This window comes from Phocoena phocoena, chromosome 11, assembly GCF_963924675.1.
Source record: "Phocoena phocoena chromosome 11, mPhoPho1.1, whole genome shotgun sequence".
NCBI lineage: Eukaryota > Metazoa > Chordata > Mammalia > Artiodactyla > Phocoenidae > Phocoena > Phocoena phocoena.
The window spans coordinates 101,348,189-101,371,968 of NC_089229.1; the positions used below are offsets into that span (position 1 = coordinate 101,348,189).

At 61.6% G+C, this 23,780-nt stretch overlaps 2 protein-coding genes across 2 annotated transcripts; one reads left to right on the forward strand and one right to left on the reverse strand.

The window, feature by feature from the left end:
- The first annotated feature begins 413 nt into the window (after nt 1-413).
- On the forward strand, nt 414-12,802 carry IL17RA (interleukin 17 receptor A). Its single transcript, XM_065888237.1, has 13 exons — nt 414-470; nt 1,959-1,983; nt 2,645-2,791; nt 3,452-3,564; nt 5,044-5,170; nt 6,704-6,751; nt 6,857-7,020; nt 7,591-7,674; nt 7,914-7,998; nt 9,135-9,146; nt 9,426-9,527; nt 10,791-10,832; nt 11,358-12,802. The coding sequence occupies exons 1-13, from the start codon at nt 414-416 to the stop codon at nt 12,800-12,802; spliced, it is 2,451 nt and encodes an 816-aa protein (XP_065744309.1).
- A 7,339-nt stretch (nt 12,803-20,141) lies between these two features.
- On the reverse strand, nt 20,142-23,578 carry TMEM121B (transmembrane protein 121B). The gene is made up of 3 exons (XM_065888238.1): nt 23,354-23,578; nt 23,141-23,255; nt 20,142-22,024 (listed from the first exon to the last, which is right to left on the reverse strand). Exons 1-3 carry the CDS (start codon nt 23,576-23,578, stop codon nt 20,142-20,144), a joined length of 2,223 nt encoding a protein of 740 aa, XP_065744310.1.
- Nucleotides 23,579-23,780: the final 202 nt, after the last annotated feature.

Below are 23,780 nucleotides of genomic sequence, written 5' to 3' on the forward strand. Positions count from 1 at the left end.
CTTGGGGGCTGACGGATGGTTGTGGACCGAAAGGACGAAGGGGAGGGTGAGCAGATGAATGGCGAAGCAGTGACAGGCGGAGACCAAGCAAGCTGGGTTCTGGTTGCTTGGATTTAGTGCCTCAAAACCCGGGGGACTCTGAGTCCCCCCCACCCATCCAATCCTTACTGGAGAAACTGTGTTTCCCTGGGGGACCCTTCCCAGCTGGGCCTTCTCAGCTTCCCACGACCATGACCGCCAGCGCAGAGGAAAGCCCGCAACTTGGAGGTGGTCGGCGGGAGTGTTAACGCAGAAGTTTCTAGACAGGATGTGTGTTCCACAAATTCTTCTTTTCCCCAAGCACTTGCAGCTCTGACTGGGGGTGGAACAGCCGTGGGTTTAACCCCATCTTCTGGTCGCCACAGCTTTCGACCATGCCCCTCCCCGAGTGTCAAGCTGTGTCGTGTGGGCACCGGGCGGTCGGGGCTGCGGTCAGGGCATCACCGCAGAGTTCATGGGCTCCTCCGCTGGCTGCCAGCCTCTGTGTGAGATGTGCACGTAGCATCAGCAGCAGGGGACGCGGCTGAGTCAGGCCTCGGCCTCGGGTGGAGCTTGTCTCTGAGCCGCCCTGCAGCCCCGGCCAGTCCCTCCACCGCCGTGACCCAGTGTTCCCGGCCATTCAGGGATGACTCTTGCCTCACGGGTTGTGGGGAGAGCACATAGCACGCTGGGCGGACCAGGGGCTTGTGCGCTGGGTGTGCTGGGGCAGGAACAGTGGCCTGCAGCTTCGTGCGGCCTCTGTGCCGGGGGTGACAGGCATACCTTCATTCAGAGCTCTCAGTGGGCTGCCGGGCCAGCACCACGCACCTGTCTCGGAGACGCTGGGCAGCCGGCCAAGGTGGACCACAGCAGAGCTGTGTGTGACCGCCCAGCCCACTTCTCTCTACCGGGCTCTCGTCGATGTCCGTGGAACTGTCTGAGTCCTTCCTTGTAATCTTCACCGCCACGGATGGAGAGGGTGGGCCCACCTGTTGCGAGCACCCCTTTTTATGTAGAGGCCATGTGGCCGTGATTAAGAGTGGGATTCTGGAGCAAAACTGCGTGGGTGTGAGTGTCAGCTCTGTGGAGCCTTGGGCCACTTAGCTGACCTCCCAGTGCCTCAGTTTTTTCATGAATAAGAAGGGAATGATGGTACCGACCTCATAGGACTGTCGTTAAGATTAAATGAGACGTGCGTACAAAGTGTTAGCGTGATGCCTGGCACAGAAGGAGAGCTCGGTGAACACAGGAAATCCTTCTCAGATATCTGGTACCCTTTGGCTGTCTGAGAATATTTCAAGACTGAGGTCCTAAAGGCTGACTGCATGCCCTGTGTAGATGGGCGTTTTGATCGCTGAACTTACTGGAAGGGTCAGGCTGGTGGTGAACGTGGCCTGTCTGTTGGGCGACTCTCAGGTGTCAAAATCCAGAGGTCTTTTCTCTGGGCCTGGCTGCCAGCATTCTTTTTTTTTTTTTGGCTGCACTGGGTCTTCGTTGTGGCACCTCTAGTTGCGGTGCACAGGGTTCTCTAGTTGCGGCACGCGGGCTTAGTTGCAGTATGTGGGATCTTAGTTCCCCGAGCAGGGATCGAACCCGGGCCCCCGTGCACTGGGAGTGTGGAGTCTTAACCACTGGACCACCAGGGAAGTCCCCATGCCAGCATTCTGATATCAGGGCAGGGAAAGAGGCTAAAGTGCCTCCCAGCTCCTAAAGGCACTCAGAAAATGCCAGTTCCATTAGCCACGTGCTATGGCCACTTCTCACCCTGCGTCTCCTCAGTTGACAGGAGGGAAGTGTGGTCCACCCCCCGAGAGTGTCCCTCAAAGAGAAAGGGAGGGTGCCTGTGTTTCATTCTTGAGAATGAGCCCGGGGACGCCAGAGCCCGGCTCGTGGATCCAAGTTCTTTCTCGTCTGTGATTACCTGCTTCTCTTTTCCGCAGGGGTTGGACTGCATGGTCAAGAACAGTAAGTCACCGGTTTTTGTTTTTCTCATGTTGCCGCGATGAAGCGCTGACCCCGCGCCGAGCTGACGAGGGTCCCAGCCCCCAGCCCAGCAGGAGGACCCTGAGATTTGGGGCCGCACCTGCACCTCCGTCAAGGACGTTCATCGTGCGGCAGTCAGGATGGGAGGCGCAGGCCTGTCATTAGGATTTCCTCTGGGGTGCTACCCTGGTGAATGTGTAATACGACTCTTTCGCCAGAGCTGTCACCCCGAAGTGGGCGACATCTGGGGTGGGACCTTGCTTCGTGTTTTAATTCAAGGAGGAGGCGCACAGTTCAAGTGTCCGTGCTCGTTAGGGACCCCGCACATGACAATAGAGCAGCTCTTATGGTTGCCCCGCTCTCCTGCCCCACTTCCAGCCACTGCCTCCTCTCAAAGCCAAGGGCATGCTTTGTCATCTCTCCTAAGGTGCCCTTTAGACATCAGAGCTTTGCCGTGACCCCAGACAGGCGTCAGGAGAGCGAGCAGGGCTGGGCAGCTGCGAGCACAGCCGCGGTCTCAGGGTCACGGCCTGACCGTGAAGGCCTGGCTCCCTGGGCCCCCGTGAGGTGTCTTCTTTGGTCTGCATCTTTGGTTTCTTGCAGAGCCTGCAAGCCTCTGCTTTCTGCCTTTCCTGGCCCCCAGGTACCTGCCTAGACGACACCTGGATCCACCCTCGAAGCCTGACCCCCTCGCCCCCCAAAGACGTGCAGACCCAGCTGCGCTTTGTCCACACGCAGCAAGGACACCTGCTCCCTGTGGCTCACGTCGAGTGGACGCTTCAGACAGACGGTGAGTGGGCGTCTGGGCGTGCTGCCCACCTCCGGGTGAGCCCACAGATTGGACCCCCCGGCCCTCCCCCCAGACTCAGAACTGGGCTCCCAGCCCTGTGCTCAGACACGAGGGGCCAGTTCAGTGAGAGGACCCATCGTTTCAGGCAGTGAGTCCTTTTTCAGTGTTTGGATGTTAACCCACGATCCTTCAAGGACGGCCTTTCTTCAGCCTAAAATCTTCGTCACCCCGGAAAAGGCGTCAGGTCGTGAATTGTCTGACTGCGGGGCTGGCCTTCCTGACAGCAGTGCCCCAGCCTCTCAGGGGTGGGTGACCAGGGCGCCCAGCCCCGTGGACGGCCTGAGGGAGTCCTCTTCCAGCAGCCCCGCTGGCTGCTGCGTCCTCTTCAAGTTCGGGGATGCCCTTTGACACCCACAGCGTGTCGCCAACGCCCTAGCCACGAATTTGCAGAGCCCTGGGTAAAGTGTCGCTGTCCGTGTCCAGCAGGGGTAGCTGTCCACGAGGCAGTGGCTAATCCAGCCCAAAGGGAGCCTGGAAGGAGCAGGAAGCGGAGGGTGGGTAAGACGGGCAAGCGTCCCAGATGGGACGTGCCCGCCCCCACCCCGGCGGTTAGTCACCTTGATCTGCAGCTGCGGCCCCTCCCCTCCCTCTGCCCTCCAGCCAGCATCCTCTACCTGGAGGGAGCGGAACTGTCCGTCTTGCAGCTGAACACCAACGAACGTCTGTGTGTCAAGTTTGAGTTTCTGTCCACACTGAAGCATCATCGCAAGCGGGTAGGACCCCAGCGGGGGCGGGGGCGGGGGCGGGGCGGGGGTGGTGGTGACCATCGGGGGACAGCACGCACGCACGCACACGCTGCTCTTCCTTCTGACCTATGTCACCGCTCACTGTTGCGGCTCCGCGACCCACGCCTGCCGGACTGCCCTGCACCTGGGTCAGCCCGGGGCCTCCGGGAGGAGAGGCTCTGCCCAGACCGGAGCTGCCATGGTTCCTGCTGCAGCTGCTGCCCCTGTTGCTGCCCAGAGCCAGAAGTGGATTCTCTTTGAGTTTGGTTAAAGCACTGATACTCAGCGCGTGGTCCCAAGACCAGCAGCATCACCTGGGAGCTGTTAGAAATGCAGGTGCTAGGGCCCCACCCAGGCTTCCTGAATCAGAGGCTGTGGGTGTTTAAACAGCAGCAGTTGGTGGTGACAAGCCATCCAGGCGGTCCTGACCCAGGCTCGTCTGAACACTGCTGCTTTACGTCTGAAAAGTGGCCGCTGGCAGAGCTCCCACAAACACAAGCAGCAAAGACAGATCCCCTGTCCCGTGTTTAGTGGGGCCCCCCAAACTACTGCTGGAGGGTGGTGAGGACCAGGGACCCCCACGGAGTCCACCAGGGAAGTTGGAGTCAGCGTGTGTCACCTACACCATCCAGAAAATGTTTGCACAACGAAGATGCTGTCAGGCCTGGGCGGGGGAGCGGGGGGGGACCTCGTAGCCCTCTCGCTGCACTTCTGTGCTCCAGGACATTCTCAAGAGACCCCTGGCTTTCCCATTTAAGGAGGCAGAGTCACTTAACAAGTAATTTTCAGCTGCCCCTTGTGTGCTCTGGAGTTGGAGAGGGCCGATGAGGGAGGGGGCTCTTTCGTCTTTCCCCAAATTCTCTTGCTTTTGGCCCCCACTGTCTCCTGATGAGGCCAGATCTAGGTTTTTTAAAATAGGCAAGAAAGGGACTTCCCTGGTGGCGCAGTGGTTAAGAATCCGCCTGCTAGTGCAGGGGACACGGGTTCGAGCCCCAGTCCGGGAAGATCCCACATGCTGCGGAGCAACTAAGCCCGTGCACCACAACTACTGAGCCTGCGTTCTAGAGCCCGTGACTCACAACTACTGAGCCCACGTGCCACAACTACTGAAGCCCACGTGCCTAGAGCCCGTGCTCCGCAACAAGAGAAGCCACAACAATGAGAAGCCCGCGCACCACAACCGAGAGTAGCCCCCGCTCGCCGCAACTAGAGAAAGCCTGTGCGCAGCAACGAAGACCCAATGCAGCCAAAAATAAAATTAATTAATTAATAAAAAATAATAATAATAAGCAAGAAAGACCAGAAGAAACGAAGAACAGAGAAACAGATGCCTCCGACTTGGGAGCTTGCTGTAGTGGTTGTTTTCTCCCTCTTTTGACTGATCCTTTGGGGGTGGATGGGGTGCACTTTGGGCCCAGGTGGGTGAGAGCCGTGACCTGTTTGCCCTCCCCTTCTCCCACCTCCTAGTGGCGTTTTGCCTTCAGCCACTTCGTGGTGGAACCCGGCCAGGAGTACGAGGTGACCGTCCACCACCTGCCTAAGCCCATCCCTGACGGGGACCCAAACCACCAGTCCAGAAACTTCCTGGTGCCCGGTAAGAGCGCCCACCCCGCCTTGCCTTCACCCCTCACTTTGCAGTCAGCCTGTGGGACCCACGGGACAAACAGGTGCAGGGCCAGGTTCTTTGCTGAGTGGTCACAGCCTCCACTCCCTGAAGGCGGAGCCCGTTCTTGCGACACAAACAGTGGGTGTTGGCCCACGACCCCAGGAGCTTCACGGGACCCGGAGTCCCTCCGCGTGGCTGAAAATGCACGTTTCCTGCCCAGAACGTGTCAGGAGCACAGGCCAGTCCCAGGAGAGCTGTGGCCCTGCTCCCAGCCCCGCCCCAGCTCTCAGTTCCTCGTTCTTCCCCCACGTCCCACCTGCATTTATCCCACGCCTTCCCCTCTTGCCACTACTTCCTCCTGGGAGGCCTGGCGGGCTCATCTTCCAAAGCATCATTTGATGTGTGTGCACCTCTGGGGCGCGTCTCTGTCCTCCCCAGCATCTCTGCCACTGCCTGCTTTTCTCATTGTTAAGAGCCAAGCACACCTAGACGCCCGGCCCCTTGAGAACAGGGCCTGGACCCCACACCCGCCTGTGCAGCCTCCAGACCCCCACAAATGGCCCTGCATGTGGGAGGTGATCGGGAAATGCCTGTTGAAGCCTTCTTCATCTCCAGAGCACCCCCTGCTCACACACGTGCACACACGATCTGTTCACCTGGCTTTCTTGCCCCTCGTGTCACTCCCTGCTCCCTGACATTCCATCATCTTGACATATTCGTGACGTGATATTACGCTATTTGCTTTTACGGTCTCTCCTGCTGGAATGTCATCCTCGGAGGGCAGGGACTTTGTCTCACTCACCACCGTATCTCCAGGGCCTAACACAGGGCCTGGCACATATTGGGGGCTCAGCCAGTATTTGTCAAATGAGTGACCCCCCCGCCCCCTCCCCTGTCCCTAAAGCGGACTGGCTCAGCCCCTGTCACTCGCGGTGATTCACGCCTCTCACGTGCCTTCTGAAACCAAAGTAAAAACGTTGCAATAAAAGAAATGGAGGGATCAAGAAGACATCTCCAGAGGAGTGGTCCCCACGGGCTCCCTGCGTCCGCAGCACCATGGAATCACCTGGGAATTTGTCAGAAATGCAGCTTCCCAGGCCCACCCCAGAGGGGGCTGAACCCAAGACTACTGTGAGGACATGGGAGAGTTGGAGAAACGCTGCCGTTCGCTGAGGGGGACACAGTCCATCTCTCCTCAAGGGCAGAGGCGGCTCAGGAGAGGGAGCCCCGGGGGAGAGGAAGCAGGAGTGGACCAGGACCCCTTGGTCCCAGAGCAAGTCCAGGGAGCTTACACCTGGATCTAGAAGGTTCCTGGACGGAGGAGGGCTGAGACGGCCAGGACGGTCCCAGGCCTGTGGGGCCTCTGGCCCATGGCAGTGTCTGTCCTGGGGCTTCTCTGAAGTGCCAGCTTTGGACAGGCTCCCCAGAGGCAGAAGGCTGTTAGCTCTGGTGTCAGAGGCCCTGCAGGAGCCAGCTTTCCAGGGGAGGCGCGTAACGGTTGCCCTTTTTCCCGGTCCACAGACTGCGAGGACCCCAGGATGAAGATGACCACGCCCTGCGTGAGCTCAGGTAACTGGCGGGCAGCCCTGTGGGGGGCTTCACCTGGGTGCACACGCACACCTGCACACGTGCTCACCCCTCACTCCCGGCCACGTCTGTGCCTCTGTGGGACAGGTAGCCTGTGGGACCCCAGCATCACTGTGGAGACCCTCGAGGCCCGCCAGCTGCGGCTGAGCTTCACGCCGTGGAACGAGTCCACCAAATACCAGATCCTGCTGGACAGCTTTCTACCCGCGGAGAACCGCAGCTGCTTCCGGCACGTCGTGGATCTGGACGTGGTAACTGCTCTCTCTGCCGCTCTCCTAACCCCCCAGCTTGGCTCAGAGCCACCTCTCCAAGCCTCGAGGCCCAGGCGCTCAGGCTGTGCTGGAGGGCGTGACCTGGGCTGCCGTCCTCCCTTCCCATGTGTGACCGGAGTGTGGCTGGTGTGTAGTTGCTCCGACAGCTGACGGGACACGGCTATCTCTGCCCTGCACACCCAGCCCTCTGTCCTCCCCTCCCCCACGTTTTCCTGGTCCTCTTTTCGTTCAGCCTTGTTAATTCCATTATTGCAAAAAGGATTTGAAGACTTTAAAATGTGGAAGTGAAGACAAAGGGAAGTAAAGGTGAGGAAATAAGATGAAGCCAGGGTAGGGCCAGTGCAGGACAGGTGTGTCTGTCCCCAAGATCCCCAGCGGCCAAAGCCAAGAGGGGCAGCTGGGTGCTGGATGCAGTCCTGAGTCAACACAGCCACGGCCCTGGGGAGGGGCCGCTCCTCCTGGAGCGGGACCCGCCAGCCTCTCTCCCCGGGGCCTCCTGGGGGTGCATCCCAGCAGAGGCCAGGGCCTCACTGCCCCTCTGCCCTGCAGCCTGCAGAGGAGGCCACCCGGCAGTGCTGCAACGTCACGCTCACCCTGCCAGACTTCAGCTGGTGCTGCCGTCACCACGTGCAGGTGGGGACTGGGGTGGAGACGGGGTGGGCATGGGTGCAGGTGGGCAGCCCGGGGCTCGTGCTCCCCAGGGACCCAGCACCGCTACCGCCTGGGATTTCCTGCCCGGCCCCCGGCCCCACCTGGGCAGGGCCCTTTGCCCCCTCCTGCCCAGCAGCTGCGGGGACGTCCCGGAGGGGCCGGCGGGGTCCGAGGTGGGCCACGTCCCCCCCGCCTTTCCTCCCTGCACTCTGTCCTTGCAGATCCAGCCCTTCTTCAGCAGCTGCCTCAACGACTGCCTCCGACACTCGGTGGCCGTGCCCTGCCCAGAGGTCCCGCACACCCCAGGTGAGACGCACGGCTGCCGGGGCGCCCCCGGGGGGAGGGCGGGTGAAGGTCAGCCGCCCGACCCGAACCCTGACGTCGTCCTGGGGCGGGGGTGGGGGGGGGCAGGAGTTGTCCAGGCCTGCGCTGTGGGGCCTCAGAGAGACTCCAGGTTGGACTCCTGACTGCCTTTCGTTAGCTGTGTGGCAAAGCACTTAACCTTTCAAAACTTGCGTGACTTGAAAAATGGGGATTCTTATCGTCATAGTTACAGTTAAGGACCATGTAGTGAACAGGGTGCTCTAACGTGTCCGTTTCCAATTCTCACAAACTGTGAGTCATAGTACTACCTGCTACGTACTGTGTATAAGTACTGTGTACTGTAGAGCTAAGTATATTTTACTGTGTACTAAGTACTGCGTACTGGGTTCTGGGGACTATATACTTTGTACTAAGTGTGTACTGTGTACCTTCTACTGAGTGCTGTGTACTAAGTACTGTGCACTGTGTACTATGTAATATATACCATGAAGTGGAGACTCCCTCCCCCAGGCTCATAGGTGAGGAAACTGAGGCACAGAGATGTCAGGCACCTTGTCCAAGGTCACACACCGAGGAAGTGGCAGAGCCCCGGTTCTGACCTGAGCCTCCAGCGTGCTGCCCACTTCCCGTTCAGAAACCTCCTGCAGCAGACGCCGATCAAAAAGCAGCGGAGGGCTTCCCTGGTGGCGCAGTGGTTGAGAGTCCGCCTGCCGACGCAGGGGACACGGGTTCATGCTCCAGTCTGGGAAGATCCCACCTGCCGTGGGGCGGCTGGGCCCGTGAGCCATGGCCGCTGAACCTGCGCGTCCGGAGCCTGTGCTCTGCAACGGGAGAGGCCACAGCAGTGAGAGGCCCACGTACCGCAAAAAAGAGAAAAAAAAAAAAGCGGCAGGCATTGCACTGGCCTGGACGGAACCCGGCCTCCAGGTGGAGGCAGGCGTCTCCCAGTAGGCCACCAGCTCAGGTGTCCCCTGTAGGTGGTGTCGCTAAATTTAATAACCTGTACAAAGGGCTGGGCGTCGGGCCAGGCCGTCAGCAGGCCCCGGCACGGCACGCGGGTGCTGGGTGTGGTGACTGCTGCTAGTAACTGAGAGTCTGTCCCTTGGTTCTTATTGCAGACGCCGTTGAAGGTAAGGCCGACTCCTTCCAGGCTTTGCCGCCTCAGGGGACACAGAGGTCCCTGTGTCCTGGAGTGGAGCCAGGCAGAAAGGCTGTACCAGGAGGCGGCCCTGGGTGGTGGGACCATGGCCCATCTTGGTGTCAGGGAAGACCCCCCAGGGTGGGCGGTTGGTTGAGGACCCCAGGGCTGGCACAGCAGAGAGGGCAGCTCAGGGAGGGCAGCGGGCGGGTCCCCGGGGCTGGTGTCACAGGCCTCCCTGCCACGCCATGACGCTGTTCTCCTGCCACAGACCGCATGCCCCTGTGGGTGTCCAGGTGCATCCCCGGCCTCTCCATCCTGCTCGTGGGTTCCGTCGTCCTGCTGACCGTCTGCCTGGCCTGGCGGCTACCGGGTAAGGCCAGGGGCTGTGGGCCCACCTGGGGCTTGCCCTCTGCCCCGCCTCTCTTCCCGTGCCCCTCGTCCCTGCACCAGCTGGGGGACTGTGCTCACAGCCCCACGCATCCCCGCCCTTCAGCCTGCTAATAAGCATCGGTTCCCTCCGGCTGCGGCCCTCTCTGGCCACGTTCTAAGCAGGAGGAAACATGGGTCTTTGGGGTGGGGACTTAGCCTCTCCCTGCCCCTCCACGACCCCGATCTGCGAGGCCGTTTCCCCTGTGACCACAGCTCATGCTGGGGGAGATCACCAGCCGGGCGCGAGACCTGTCGAGAGGGTCCTTCCCTGGGAGGGTCCCGCCGTCCAGGTCTCTGCAGGCGTCGGGAGGCCGTCTGCTTCTCGTGCTACACGTCTGACCTTTTCCCGAAGCGGCCACTCCTCGGGGCGAGGGAGGACCTCAGAGTTCTAGGCAGAGGCCCAAAGGGTGGGGCTTGAAATCAAGGTTCCAAACGTCCTCCTTGGCCACATGGCTCTGGTGAGTCAGCCCTGCTCCACGGGGCCCTTCGCTGCCTCCAGGACGGAGTGGTCACTTAAGCACGCTGGTTTACCTCCTCACCCCAGAACACCAGCAGGAGGGACTTCCCTGGCGGTTCAGTGGCTAGGCCTCTTCATTCTCATTGCCAAGGGCCTGGCTTCACTCTCTGGTTGGGTAACTAAGATCCCACAAGCCACGAGGCGCGGCCAAAGAAAAGAAAAAATACCAGGAGAAAATTTAAGGGGCCCAGTGGCACTACTTCTGGAGGCATCTCGGAAGACTTTTGCCTCCTGAAAGGACACGTCTGGGGAAGGGGCTTTCCCTGAAGGGGAGCTCTGCTTGGGGATGGCCACTGTTGGGGTGTAACCTCCCAGGCACCATTCTGGGGGTCCCAGCCAGGTCAGTGCTGCAGAATACTTGTGACCCAGCTGGTGGGGTGTGCCGGGCACTTCACACACAGACCCATTTCACAGAGGAAGAAACTGAGTTTCAGAAGCGTTGATACCTCCCGCAGGTCACACAGCAGTCTTGGGAGGGACGGTCTCCCTGCAGAGGCCCAGAGCGTCTAAGAAGTGCTACCTCGACCCCTCCCTCGGTCGGGAGTGGGGCAGAGCTCCCAGCAGGTGCCCCTGTGAGCTGGTCCCTGTTTCTCTTCCAAAAGAGCCGTTCTGAGCCATCTTGTAAGATTTGTGCTTCCTGCAAGGACACTTCTGGAGTGTTACTTCTGGCATTTCATTTCCTTTCAGGGTCCCATCACAGAAAATACGAAAATGGCACCAAATGCACAGGTGGGCACCTCCCGGCTTGGGCAGCCTGGGTTTGGGGTGAGTCTGTTCACAGCGGCCTGGAGGGGCTACCCAGTCAGCTCCTGTCTCTCAGGAGATGGCACCTGCCGGGGACCCACCTCTAGCTCCGAACAGAGGGGACCTCAAACAGCGAGGCTGGGCTTAACAGTTGCCCATCGCTGAACGAGGAGGGGAAGGTAAAGGCACTGTGTTTTGTGAAAAGAGGTCCTCCCGAAAGCAGCTGTGTGTAAACGGGCCTTTGTGTCTTGTAAGAAAAAAAGCAATTTTAATTAACATGGAGGCCAAAGGCCAGATAAAAAAGTGAGAGACTCTTCCCCGAAGGCACAGGCTGTTTCGCAGGCAGCCAGCACATCGAGGCAGCCGCCTGGGGCTTATTCTGAGGTCTCAGCTGCATTTTGGGGGCTCGGGAGTCTTCCGGCCAGCCGGGCGGGGCTGTCCCCGGCCTGTGGTGTGTGGTCAGCGCCGACATGCCTGAACCCTCGGCCTGGCTTCCCTTGTTTCCCTCAGACGTCCTGCCCGCTGCCACCAGCCTGAGCCCCCCACCCCTGAAGCCCAGGAAGGTCTGGATCGTTTACTCGGCTGATCACCCCCTCTACGTGGACGTGGTCCTAAAGTTCGCCCAGTTCCTGCTCACCGTGTGCGGCACCGAAGTGGCCCTCGACCTGCTGGAGGAACAGGCCATCTCGGAGGCGGGGGTCATGACCTGGGTGGGCCGCCGGAAGCAGGAGGTGGTGGAGGGCAACTCCAAGATCATCGTCCTGTGCTCCCGAGGCACCCGGGCCAAGTGGCAGGCCATCCTCGGCTGGGAGGACGCCACCGTCCAGCTTCGCTGTGACCGCGGGAAGCCTGCGGGGGACCTGTTCACGGCGGCCATGAACATGATCCTGCCGGACTTTAAGAGGCCGGCCTGCTTCGGCACCTACATCGTCTGCTACTTCAGTGACATCAGCTGCGAGGCCGACATCCCCGAGCTCTTCAACATCACCTCCTGCTACGCGCTCATGGACAAGTTTGAGGAGGTCTACTTCCGCATCCAGGACCTGGAGATGTTCGGGCCGGGCCGCATGCACCGCGTCGGGGCGCTCACGGCCCAGAACTACCTGCAGAGCCCCGGCGGCCAGCAGCTCCACGAGGCCGTGCAGCGCTTCCGCCGCTGGCAGGCCCAGCGCCCCGACTGGTTCAAGCTCGAGAACCTCTGCCCGGCAGACGGCCAGGACCTCCCGTCCCTGGACGAGGAGGCCTTCGAGGAGCCGCCGTCGGGAGGAGGGATCGTCCGGCAGGAGCCGCTGGTGCTGGAACCCGCCTCCCAGGGCAGCCTGCTGGTGGAGCTGCTCCTCGCGGGGGAAGGAGGGGGCCCGTCGCGGCTGGAGCTCCAGCCTTGGCCCCAGGAGCAGCCGGCGGCCCAGCCGCTCCAGACCACGGTGGTCCTGGTGGACGGGGCCCCTCCGGCGCAGGCAGTGGAGCCCATCCTTCGGGCCGTCAGGAGCGGTGCCGCCAGCCGGCTGGCCCTGGTTGGGGGAGACGAGGCCTGCCCGCTTCTGGGCGGCTGTGGCCCTGGGCGGAACAGCATCCTCTTCCTCCCCATGCACCCCGAGGACCCGCCCGTCTGCAGCAGCCCCACGGGGCGGCCAGACGGCTCCATGCTGCCGTCCCTGCAGCAGAGCCCGCGCTGCCAGGATGTGCGCACGCCCCCTGGGGGGGAGCAGCGGCGGTCCGTGCAGTCCGACCAGGGCTACATCTCCAGGAGCTCCCCGCAGCTCCCGGACGATGACGACGGGGACCGGGGTGGGGGGCCGGGCGGGCAGCCGCTGTGTCCCGAGGGCCTGGAGAGCCTGCGGAGCCTCCAGCTGCTGCTCTTCCTCCAGGAGCTCCGCAAGAACCCTGGCCTGGAGCCCAAGGGGCCGCCGCGTGGGGCCTCCCCTGCCCAGGGTGGTGAGCACGTGTGTCCGTAGGTGTGCACGTGTGGACATGGGTATGCTCGTGTGAGATGTGTACCTTTAAAACGTAAACATCTTGGGGCTTCCCTGGTGGCGCAGTGGTTGAGAGTCCGCCTGCCGATGCAGGGGACGCGGGTTCGTGCCCCGGTCCGGGAGGATCCCACATGCCGCGGAGCGGCTGGGCCCGTGAGCCGTGGCCGCTGGGCCTGCGCGTCCGGAGCCTGTGCTCCGCAACGGGAGAGGCCACAACAGCGAGAGACCCGCGTACCGCAAAAAAAAAAAAAAAAGTAAACATCTTGGCTCTGTCCCCTTAACCTTTCTTCCCGTGACCATCCCCACGAGAACCCACAGCCTGTTCCCAGGAGCTAATGGCGGTGTCCTTGGGTGTCCGTCATTCGTTCCTTCAGCCTTTATTTTGTGCCCCGCATTGCCCTGACCATCAGGGAGCTGTCCCTCCAGTGAGAGGGACGGGGTAGCACACGGGGTGGGGCGCGAGATGCAGAGGCTGCCAGAAGCTCGCCCGGGGCCGTGAAGTCCGCAGAAGGGGCGCTTGGCCCAGGGGCAAGCTTCTGGAGGAGGACGTGTCTGAGCCGAAGGAGCAGCTCATTTCTCGGGCCGAGGGCTGCGGGCGAGTGGGGCAGGGCCGTAACCGAGCCTGCCGCGGAAGGCGGGGCAGTGGGCGCAGCCTGGGGAGGCCTCGGTGCCAGGCTGGGTGCAGCTGGGGCTCCTTCACCAGGATGAGCTGCTGCCGTCAGGAGGCTGAGGGCCAAACACACCCAGTCATTTTCGGAAAGAGACCAGATAGAAGTGAGGGTCGTGACGCCTGACGGCATCAGCATGGCGTGAGCCCAGCGTGGCCTCGGTCAGCGGGAGACCTACGGCTGAGGACTCTTTCGGGGCCGCAGGCTGGGTCCCTGGGCTGCAGCGCCCGAGCTCGGGAAGCACAGGGAGCCCCCAGCCCTGTGCACGCTGGGGTCCCCACCCTGGGATTCAGGGTTCTCTTTGCCTGTACCTGAGTCCTGAACTGGAGCTCCGGGCTCCTGCACGGAGGAGAGGATTCTGAAGTTCGGTGGGAAATCAGATACCAGGGTGTGCGCACGCGCGTGTGTGAAAGAGCTTATCAATGAAGGAATGAATAAATTTGTTAACCCAGAATTCCTGGCGGTCGAGTCACACGTTGCTATAGGTCAAGAAGTTCCTCGTGGCAGAGGCCTTTCTCGTGGTGAGGTTGTGGCTGGTAGCAGCAGGCCTTCGAGGCCCAGCCCACTGGTAGCAGAGGACCAGGTGCGGGAGTGCTATAGACTGGCGTCAGTGTCCCCGCAGATCCTGAGGTTGACACCTAATCCCCTGTGTGATGGTGTCGGGGAGGACCTCTGGGAGGAGGTGAGGGCACGGGTGGGGCCTCGTAGATGGGACGAGTGCCCTTCTGGGAGACCCCACAGGGCCCCCTCGACCTTCTGCCGTGCGAGGACACCGCGAGATGGCCGTCTGTGAAGCAGGAATCTGCCGGCACCTTGACCTTGGACTTCCAGTCTCCAGCACCGTGAGGGGTGTTTCTGTCGTTGATAAGCTGCCCAGTCTGCAGTGTTCCGTTACAGCAGCCCGAGCGGACAGAGGCGGGGACAGAGGAGCTGAGCCTTCCCATCCACCAGCCTCTGAGGCACCATTCCTCTGATGATGCAGGTGGGTGTCATTGGGTCCAGACTCCCACAGGCTTTCTGAGACATTCCCCCTGCTTCCAGTCGGCGCGTGTTCAACATGCAGAGTGTGGATTCCACAGCCGGAGCCGGGGCTCTGCCGTGTGGCAGGATGGCCAGCCCACGTGGTCCTGGTCCCGGGAGCACACTCTCCATGTGGATCGCCTTCCCCACAGACCTCAGATTCTTATTTCGCTGGCCTTTGAGGCCAGATGTCCCCAGTTGGCATTGTCCACTATGTTCCCTTTATCAGCAGGGCTCCTGCCTTTTTTCCTAACAGCTTTACTGAGATAGGATTCACAGCTCATACAACTCACCACGGACCCTGTACAGTTCAAGGCTCTAGGGGCTCAGAGTTCAGCAACCTTCCCCATAATCAGCTTTGGAATATTCTTCTTATGCCCCCAAAGCAACGCAGCCCCTAATCATCACCCCAACCCCCAACCTCCCGTTGCTAGGCAAGCACTAATTTCCCTTCCGTGGTGTGCCTGCGTGGGCGTGGCGGGTGTGAACGGAGTTGTGAAGTTCCCCAGGTGCTCAACCTGGTTCTGCCCACTCTCCCTCCCCTCCCCCAGAGCCCCCAGTCTCACACTGGTCTCAGCTGGCGCAAGTGCTGGAGATTCCATCAGCCTGAATGTGGTGTCAGCCATTTGCCAAACCCCAAGAGCATCAAGTGTGAATAAAGCCAGGCCTCTTTTCTCGTGCTGCTCTGAACCTCGGCTAATACAATCCTGCCTCACCCAGAGAGGTCCTCCAAGAGCCCACGTCCTGCGGTCTGTGACCGCCACCCCTGGACTCCTCTCTTGGACAGAGTGACAGAAGGGACTCGAGGAGGCAAGAGGACGCCCGGCCACATGACCCTCGTGGATGGCCACGGCTTTTCCTGTAGGAAGACGAGGAATGATTGCGTGGGGCTATGGACCTTGCCGGATTCGTTGGTTCTGAATCAGCTTCTCTTTTCTGCTCAGGTTTTGGAGGGGCTTTTGTTCATCCCTTAAATGTCCACCCGGCAGGTTGAGCCGGGCCTCTGAACGCCAGGTGTGATGGATTTTACTGATTGCCTGCTTACCTTTGAATCGGAAAGAAGGGGGAGTACGAGGCTCACAGAACGATGGCGGTTTCCATCCTACAGCCTTTGCACTCCGCGGGGGGCAGTCTCCCCTCCCAGGTAAACAACGGAGGGGCCTTCCTGCGAAGACCTGCCCGGTGAGGGCCCAAGTGTACCGAGCAGCCTTGCCTGTCAGAGGAACGGGGAAGGAAGGGAGAAGCCTAGTCCAATGCCCCCCACACCCAGGCACCCTTTCCTGGGGGGAGTCACCTTCGGTTGTTCACGCCTAAGTGTGACGCAGTGTCCTGGCTCCTTCCCTTCCTGAGAAGAGCGTCTGCCTGCGGCCCGACTGGGGGCCTGCGGGACTCAAAGGGTGTGGATCCAGCCCCTGCTTTTTAGCCAGAGCCGCACAACAGAAGGGAGGCCCGCGGCCGACGGACGTGGTTCAGACCTGGATTCCCTTCCTGACCGCAGTGCAGCCTCCAGCAAGTGGCTCCATCCTTCTGGGCTCGGGGATGGAGGGGAAGCCCCCCAGAGGGGCTGCGAGGACCCGGAGGGGCCGGCCAGCGGAGCACAGGCCCCCGAGTCCCCCGACCCCAGGCCGGCTGCAGGGCCAGACTCACCCGACACGACCTCCCCTCTTGAGCAGGTGAGGGGCAGCTCAGCCACGAGAAACGTAGTCAGGGTGGTCACCTCACCGTCCATCCGCATTTAGGGAGAAATGAAGGCACGGTCTTTGCTGTTCTGAAACTATTGTATGTGTAAGTTTTGTCCCCGTCATGATTGCGAATGTCTTGACGGAAAGGACCGTTTTTGCACATATCGCCCCGTTACCGCAGCCTGTGAGGGAGGGGACGTCGCTGCTGTCTTATAAGTGAGGGAAGGCCCTGGAGGCCAGGTGGTGCCAGCGCCCAGCTGCGGGGGGCAGGCAGGGCAAGTGAGGTGGGCCCTTGGCCTCACCGTTTGAATAGCCCCTGAATAGCACCAGCTGTTTCTGTGCTAAAGACCAACGACTGTAGTCTTTTTTTTTTTTTTTTTTAACTTTTTTTTTTTTTTGCTGTACGCGGGGCTCTCACTGTTGTGGCCTCTCTTGCGGAGCACAGGCTCCAGACGCGCAGGCTCAGCGGCCATGGCTCACGGGTCCAGCCGCTCCGCGGCATGTGGAATCTTCCCGGACTGGGGCACGAACCCGCGTCCCCTGCATCGGCAGGCGGACTCTCAACCACTGCGCCACCAGGGAAGCCCCCGTAGTCTTTTTTTTTAATTTATTTTTGGCTGCGTTGGGTCTTCGTTGTTGCGGAGCACGGGCTCGAGCGCAGGCTCAGTAGTTGTGGCATACGGGCTTAGTTGCTCCGTGGCATGTGGGATCTTCCTGGACCAGGGCTCGAACCCACGTCCCCTGCACTGGCAGGCGGATTCTTAACCACTGCGCCACCAGGGCAGTCCGACTGTAGTCTTATTTTTATGCAGACCCCATGTTCTCTTAGACTCCCCAGACCCCGTTGTGTTGAAAACAAAACAAGCATGGCCTGTTCTCCTTTGTGATAAGCATTTCTGCTCCTGGCTGGGGAGAGAAGGGCAGAGCATTTTAAAAGTCACTTCTCAGCCCTTCCCCCACTAACGAGTTATTCTCAGAAAGAAGGAGCTCAGGAGCTGGGGAATCACCCTCGGGCTGAGAGCCCAGGGGACTTGGCTATGCTGAGGAAGCCTGGCTGGGCCACACCAGGCCGGCCGGGTCAAGAGCCCGCCAACCGCCTGGAAGGAAGTAGCCAAGGTGCACCCATAACGTTAACGCAGACCCGCAAAATGATGACAGATGCCACGGTGACATTTAAGGGTTTAGTAAGGAAACCAGGACAGGAAAGATCTTAAAAGAAACTACACAGGAAGCTTGTCACAAGTCTCAAGTTTTTTATTTTCAGAACAGAAGCTGGTTTTATTTTTAAAAAGAGAAGGAGAAAAGAACGTGGTAAATGCCAGTGAGGTGCCACTTCCGTCCTCCAGGCTCTGACTGCCAGCTCGCTCTCTTCCACGAAAACTCATGGACTCGGAGCCGTCCTTAGAGAAGGTCTGGCCCAAGCCCTTTCCAAAAAGATACGGAGTCCGAGGCCCAGGGGAGGACGGCCTGACCTGCCCAACGTTAGAGGCGGGCGGCCCGGGACCCGAGCCCAGCTTCTTCTCCTCCGTGACCGGCACGGCGGGCGCGGGCGCGGGCCCGGGGACGCTAGACACACCACAGCATCTCTGGTTGGACCCCGCGCTACAGGTGTTCCTAGAAAACAAGAAAAATGAAACTTTCGGGGCATTTCTTTCTGTGAGTGAGGCAAGGGAAGTAAGTAAAAGGACTCAGGAAAAACACACCAGAAGGAAGGGGCTGACGCCCTGAGCACAAGTGCTGGCACCAAGTGTCGGGAAGAGGACATCTGTCCCGGGGTGAGTGCGGCTGGCAGCCGGACCGGAACAGGCCTGGCCTCTGCCAGACCAGCCGGGGGCCGGCAAGTGCAGGTCACCGGAACCCACCAGAGCCTCCCCCCAGAGTACCCGACACCCTGGAGGTGTCGCAGCAGCGGCCATCCAAACAGGAGAAGGGGGTGGGGCAGGGGGCCGGCCTGGGGCCGCGCTCGGACACAAAGTCCTTCCCAGTCACTGAGAGATTAGGTAGCAGAGAAACAGCAACGCTGGAGAGAGGGTGTGGGAACAGAGGGAACAGTTCCTGGGACCCCCAGAGTCTGGGCCCCAGAACTTTGACCACATGAAATTCAAAGGGCAAGAAGGGGGATCTTGGGGAGGAGAGAAGGCAGGAAAAGAACAATTAGTTGCAAAATCCACCAGCTGATCCTGGACCCGGTGGGCAAGGGGCTGGGAGCAGGGACATCGAGTGCAAACATGTTCCTCCCTCTCCGCCCCCCGACCCATGAGAGCAGGGAGGTTCAGGCCATCAGCCCCATCTGTGTGTCTGTCTTCTGTCAACAGCCCCCAAGAAATTGAGAGAGAGGAGCCCTATGTGCAAAACGGAGGCCCAGAAAGCGAAAGTCATGTGTCACTGAAGCTAGTGGGTGACAGAGTAAAAGCCACAACTCATGACCTCTGACCCTCCGTCCAGAGTTTATTACACCACACAGAGCTCCCCAGGCACAAGGAGGGAGGGAAACAGATTCCTACAACCTCCCCCAGCCCCATCCTCCCGCAGAGTGGAGGGGAGTAGGTGCCCCTGGCCTGGCTCTCAACTCTTCCTGCACTCTGACCTCCCCCCAAAATACTCATCCTGCCTCAAAGATTGCCGAGAGAGGTCCTACATCAAGACTGTACGTGGGCAGCCCCTGGATGTGACCTGTCACTAGGGAGGGAGGCTGGGCCGGGTGGGGCTTAGCCACCCTACTCCACGCATACTGCTTTTCCCTAGAGGCTCCCGTGACCAGAGCAGAGGACAGCGGTCACCACCACCCTTTCTCATGTATACCATGCTTCCTAAAGGAAGGACAGGTGGGGAGGTGGATTTCCTACTCCTGTGGGCCCATGGGAGGCCCAGCTCACATGGTTTTCTATCCAGAAACCCCACCAAAGCTGTTCTGAGCCAAGATCTGACCCAGCCAGCAACCAGCTGCAGGAAGGATAGGAGTCATGGGCACATTTGGAGGGAGAGAGGGAGGGCAGCCAATGGCTGACCCTCCGCAGACCCTGTAATAACACTGGCACCGAAGCCCAGCTGGATCCAGTGGCCACGTTGAATGCAACATCTGAGTATTTGTCCTTATTTTTTGCAAGCAGCATCAGTGTGTGATGTGACACAAGTGGAAAGCACGGAGGTAGTAACACCCAAGAAAAGGTGTAGTTTGGTCCTTAGAGTATGGGCCCTCCCCTCCCCCCAGCTGAGAGGAAAGGAGTGGCATTGAGGAAGATCCTGGGTGAGCTTCTCCCTCGGAGGAGGGCCACTGGGCAGCCCCCAGGAGCCCAACTCTGTCTGGGAATTCATGGCCACAGATTCAGGTAGGAATGAGGAGTGTGTGGTGGGGAGGACCGGGCCTCCCCAGATCTCCTACTGATTGTGAGGGGCACAGGTTGGACACAAGGAGACAACACACGCGTGAATGCGCACGGACGTGCGCGCGCGCGCACACACACACACACACACACACACACACTTTGCATCTACCGTCTGGAAGAAATGCAATGGACACATCAGGGGAGCATGGGATTCTGGGTCATTTCAAGGTGTGGGTCAAGGACCACTAACCACAGCCTAAAAGAAGCTGGCACGTCCAAGCAAGGGGGGTGGCCGAAGGCCCTGGGCCCCCCTTTCCTCCATTCTGCCCCGCAAGGGAGAGGAATCAGAGGAGGTGGGAGAAGCAAGAAGCAGAGGTGCCCCGCCCCTGGAGGGAAGGATTGGGGAAGGGCGTTGAGAGAAGAAGAGAGCCGGCGACCCTCCTCCCTCTCTTTAGCGGCTGGCTCCTTCCAAGCAGTCTTGACCCAAAGGGTTCAGAGGGGTGCGCTGGCTCTCAGCCCTGTTTACAGTTACCTCCCCCAAACAGAGGCTGATCCAGTCTGGGTGAGGGAAGGTCGCAGGACAGGGAGCGGGGTCTCCCAACTCCAGAGCAAGCCCCCAGACCCCTCAGTTTTGGGAAGCCACAGCCAGGGTGTTGACGTAGCCGTGGGCGCCCCCCTCGTCCTCCGAGACGCAGTGGCCCAGCTGGGGGGCTCCCGGCACCAACGGGGCGGAGGGCGGAGCGCCGTAGCCTGCCCAAGCCCGACTCGGGGACGCCGGGGTCTCCCTGTCCCAGCAGCCCTCCAGGGCCTCCAGGCCGCGGCAGCCGAGGAAGAAGAGGTTCTTGAGCATGAAGACGGAGAGCGGTTGCTGGTAGCTCACGGCCAGCAGGCAGCGCAGCGCCAGCAAGGGTACGTCCACGAGGCAGCCGCCCAGCAGGCGCAGCAGGCGGCTGCAGCCTCCCGGCCGCGAGGCCCGGCCCCGGGGCGAGGCGGCAGCGGCGTGGAGCTCGTGGAGCCAGAGCACCGGCGAGGCGAGCGCGAGGAAGTAGGCGGCGAGGAGCAGGTAGCGCAGGTGCGCGGGCAGCGGCGCGCGGCCGTCCAGCATCAGCTCCACCAGGGCGGAGCTGTCCAGCAGGTCCAGGCACGTGCCCAGGAAGCAGCCGGCGGCGCGGTGCCGCTGGGGCTGCAGGAGCAGGGGGCCCGCGGAGCCGGGGGTGGCGCCCGCCTCGCCGATGGCCCGCACCAGGCAGTAGAGCAGCGGCGCCGACAGCGCCAGGGTGAGGCGGAAGCCCGTGGTGCCGAAGGGCGCGCGCAGCTCGATGAGGTCCAGGATGGACGTGCCCAGGATGAGCACCACCTTGGGCGTGAAGGCGATGGAGTAGATGAGCCAGGCCAAGTAGGCGAAGGCGAACTCGCTGGCCGCGCCGGCCGCCCCCGCCGGCCCCGGGCCGCCCGCGCCCCCGCGGCCGCCGCGCGCCTTGGCTCCCGCAGCCCCGGCAGCGGCGGCGGGGGCGGCGGGCAGGTGCAGGGGCGCGGCGTGCGGGTGGTGCGGGTGGTGGGTGTGCGCGGCGCCCCGACGGCCCCGGCTGTTCTTGGCGAAGAAGATGGCCCAGCCCGCCGCGACCACCAGGTCGGTGGCGACCCAGGAGCACCAGTACAGGTCGGTGACAGCGATGAGGTACACGTCCAGCAGGCCGCCCTGCGCCAGCAGCAGCGCCACGGACAGCGCCTGGTAGCCCCAGCGGCAGCCCGGGCCGGGGGCGCAGCCGCGGCGCCCACCGCCGCGGCCCGGCCGAGCCCGGCGACCGCAGCAGCAGCAACACGAACGGCAGGAGGGGCCGGGGCTGGCGCCGCCCGCGCCCCCGACGGCCCCGGCGACGGCGCCCGCGCCCAGGTCGGCGGCGGTCATGCTACGCGGGGAGGTGGGCGTGGAGGCGCAGGAGGCGGCGGCGCTCCCCGGGGGCCCGGCGGGCACCAGCGGCCTGCTGATGCTGGCGCTCTCGTCGTCGTCCTCCCGCTCGGCGCCCGCGCTGCTGCTGCTGCTGCCGCTGCCGCTGCCGCTGCCGGTGTCGCCGCCGCTGCTGCTGCCCGAGCCGCTCCGGCCGCGCGGGAACCGGGGCTGCAGCCGGGCGGGGGGCGGGGCCGCGCGGGGGGCGCCGGGCGCGGGGCGCATTGTCCTCGGCTCCCTCCCGCCTACCCGGCCGGAGCCGCGCACCGGAGCCGAGCCCCGTGGCCGGGCGCGCGCGGGCTGCTGCCGACGCGCGGTGACGGCGGCGGTGACGGCGCGCGGGGCGGCCCAGCCGAGAGCTGGGGGCGGGGCGGGGAAACCGGGATTGGATTCGGGGCCGGGAGGCGGGAAAGCCCGGCCGCCGTGTCGGCAGGAGGAAGGGGAGGGGTGCCGGGGCGCGGAGTTGGGGCGGGGAGGACGCAGCGTCGGAATCCGAGGGAAGCGATGGGATCCCGGCGGCCGGATGGGAGGTGGTCGGCGAGGTCCCACCAGCTGAACCCCTGGGGCGTGAGGGACCGGGTGGCCTTGGTCTCAGTGTAGGCCATGCCTTTGAGCACCAGGCTGGGACCTCCGCAGGCACCAGGGCAGCTTTAGCCTCTACTTCGTCCGGTGCCCTTTCCGCTGGGCCGTCCTGCATCTCCCTAAGGCCCTTGAAAACCGAAGGAGGAACCAGGCCGCACTGATTAAAAGACCAGGACCGGGAGCCCCAAACACATATTTCTACATATTCATGTGCCCTGCTCTCGGTTCAGTGACCGGCCCGGGGGGAGGGAGCAATTTCCAGTGAATGGAGCAGCTCTCTGAATATAAATGCTTGGGAAGAAAGGAGCAGGAAAAGGACGGTGCGTGTGGCCCCAGCCAAGAAGGTTTTCAGTATTCTCTGACGTTCTTAAAGCGGGAATGGGAAACAATAGGAAGAGGCAGCTAGCGGAGGAAATTAAACACCTAGAGGTGCCTCCGTGGAAAATAGGCCCAAAGCTGCGATGGTGAATGCTACAGACGGGGCCGTGGACGGGAACACAGCAGCCCTGCAGCTACAAGTGCAGAGCTCTGTACAGCCAATCCACGGCAGATGTGGGGTTTGGCACCCGCAGCCCGCCCCGGGCACACGCCGGGTCCGTGTCCAGTCGCCATGCAGTGCAGCAGGTGTGGGGGGCAGCTGAGCTCCGGGGTGTGGTCTCAGCTCTGCCATGTGGCCTGTGTGATCTCGCACCGGTTGTTTCACCTCTCTGACCCTAGGATTATCCAACTGTAAAAAGGGACCAACATCTACCTTCCCAGGCTGTTGTATTAAGAGAGGTCACGAGTTCGAAGGGTTTGGCCCAATGCCTGTCACGGAGTGTGTTAAAGGTAGCTGGTGTGATCGTCGCAGTTCCATTTAGCTCACGTCTCAAGCCCCGGGAACGTTTACTCACAGCACAGGCTACCAATGACTGTTTTCTGGGCTGGAGCCCTTCCCGAGGCCGCGTTCCGAGCTCAGCTCCCCGACAGCTCTGTGCTTCGCGACGCGCCAGGGAGCAGAGCAGCTCTCGCTGGGAGCAGCGGTTCTTGGAGCTGGTCACAGGCTTCACGGTGTGAGAGATTCAGCCCTGCCCGCTGGCGCCAAGGCCACCCACACGGGGCAAGGGGGAGCGAACAGCGCACGTGGCCCGCATCCATGAGCGTCACAGCGGGTCCGGCGATGTCAGCACGGAGCCGGTCCAGGTGAAAAAGCGGGCTGGGAGCTGCCAACTGCTAATGGGACAGATTACAGCCTGGCTCCCAGCTCTCCCCCAGGGAGGACACCAGCCAGCCGCTAACCTGAAAGCTGGCCCACAACTCCTGCTCACGTCAACGAAGCAGTAGAAGAAGCGGGAGCAGCTGACGCAGGCTGAGAACTGGGCTGCCGAGGGGACGCTGGCGAATCTGTCCCCACCCCACCCCAGACCTGCTGCCCTGGCCACCCGCCCAGCTCCCTCCTGCCCTTGCCCATCAGGCCAGCCCTCGCCCAGGGTACCTCCTGAGGACAGGTTTCCTCCCTGGGAACTTGGGTTGTACCAGCCGTTTGAAGTCATCCTTGCATTTCTGGGAAATGAACTTCAATTGCTCAGAGTAACTTCTGTATGAGATTCTTTAACCCAATTTCTTTCAGGTCTGAGGCTCTGAATAAAAAGACCACAGACAATAAGGGGAAGAACTCAGGGCACACGACAGAGTACGCTGGTGGTCTGGGTACCAGAGGGACCTCAGCTTTGCACTGGGTTATGTCTAAATCTG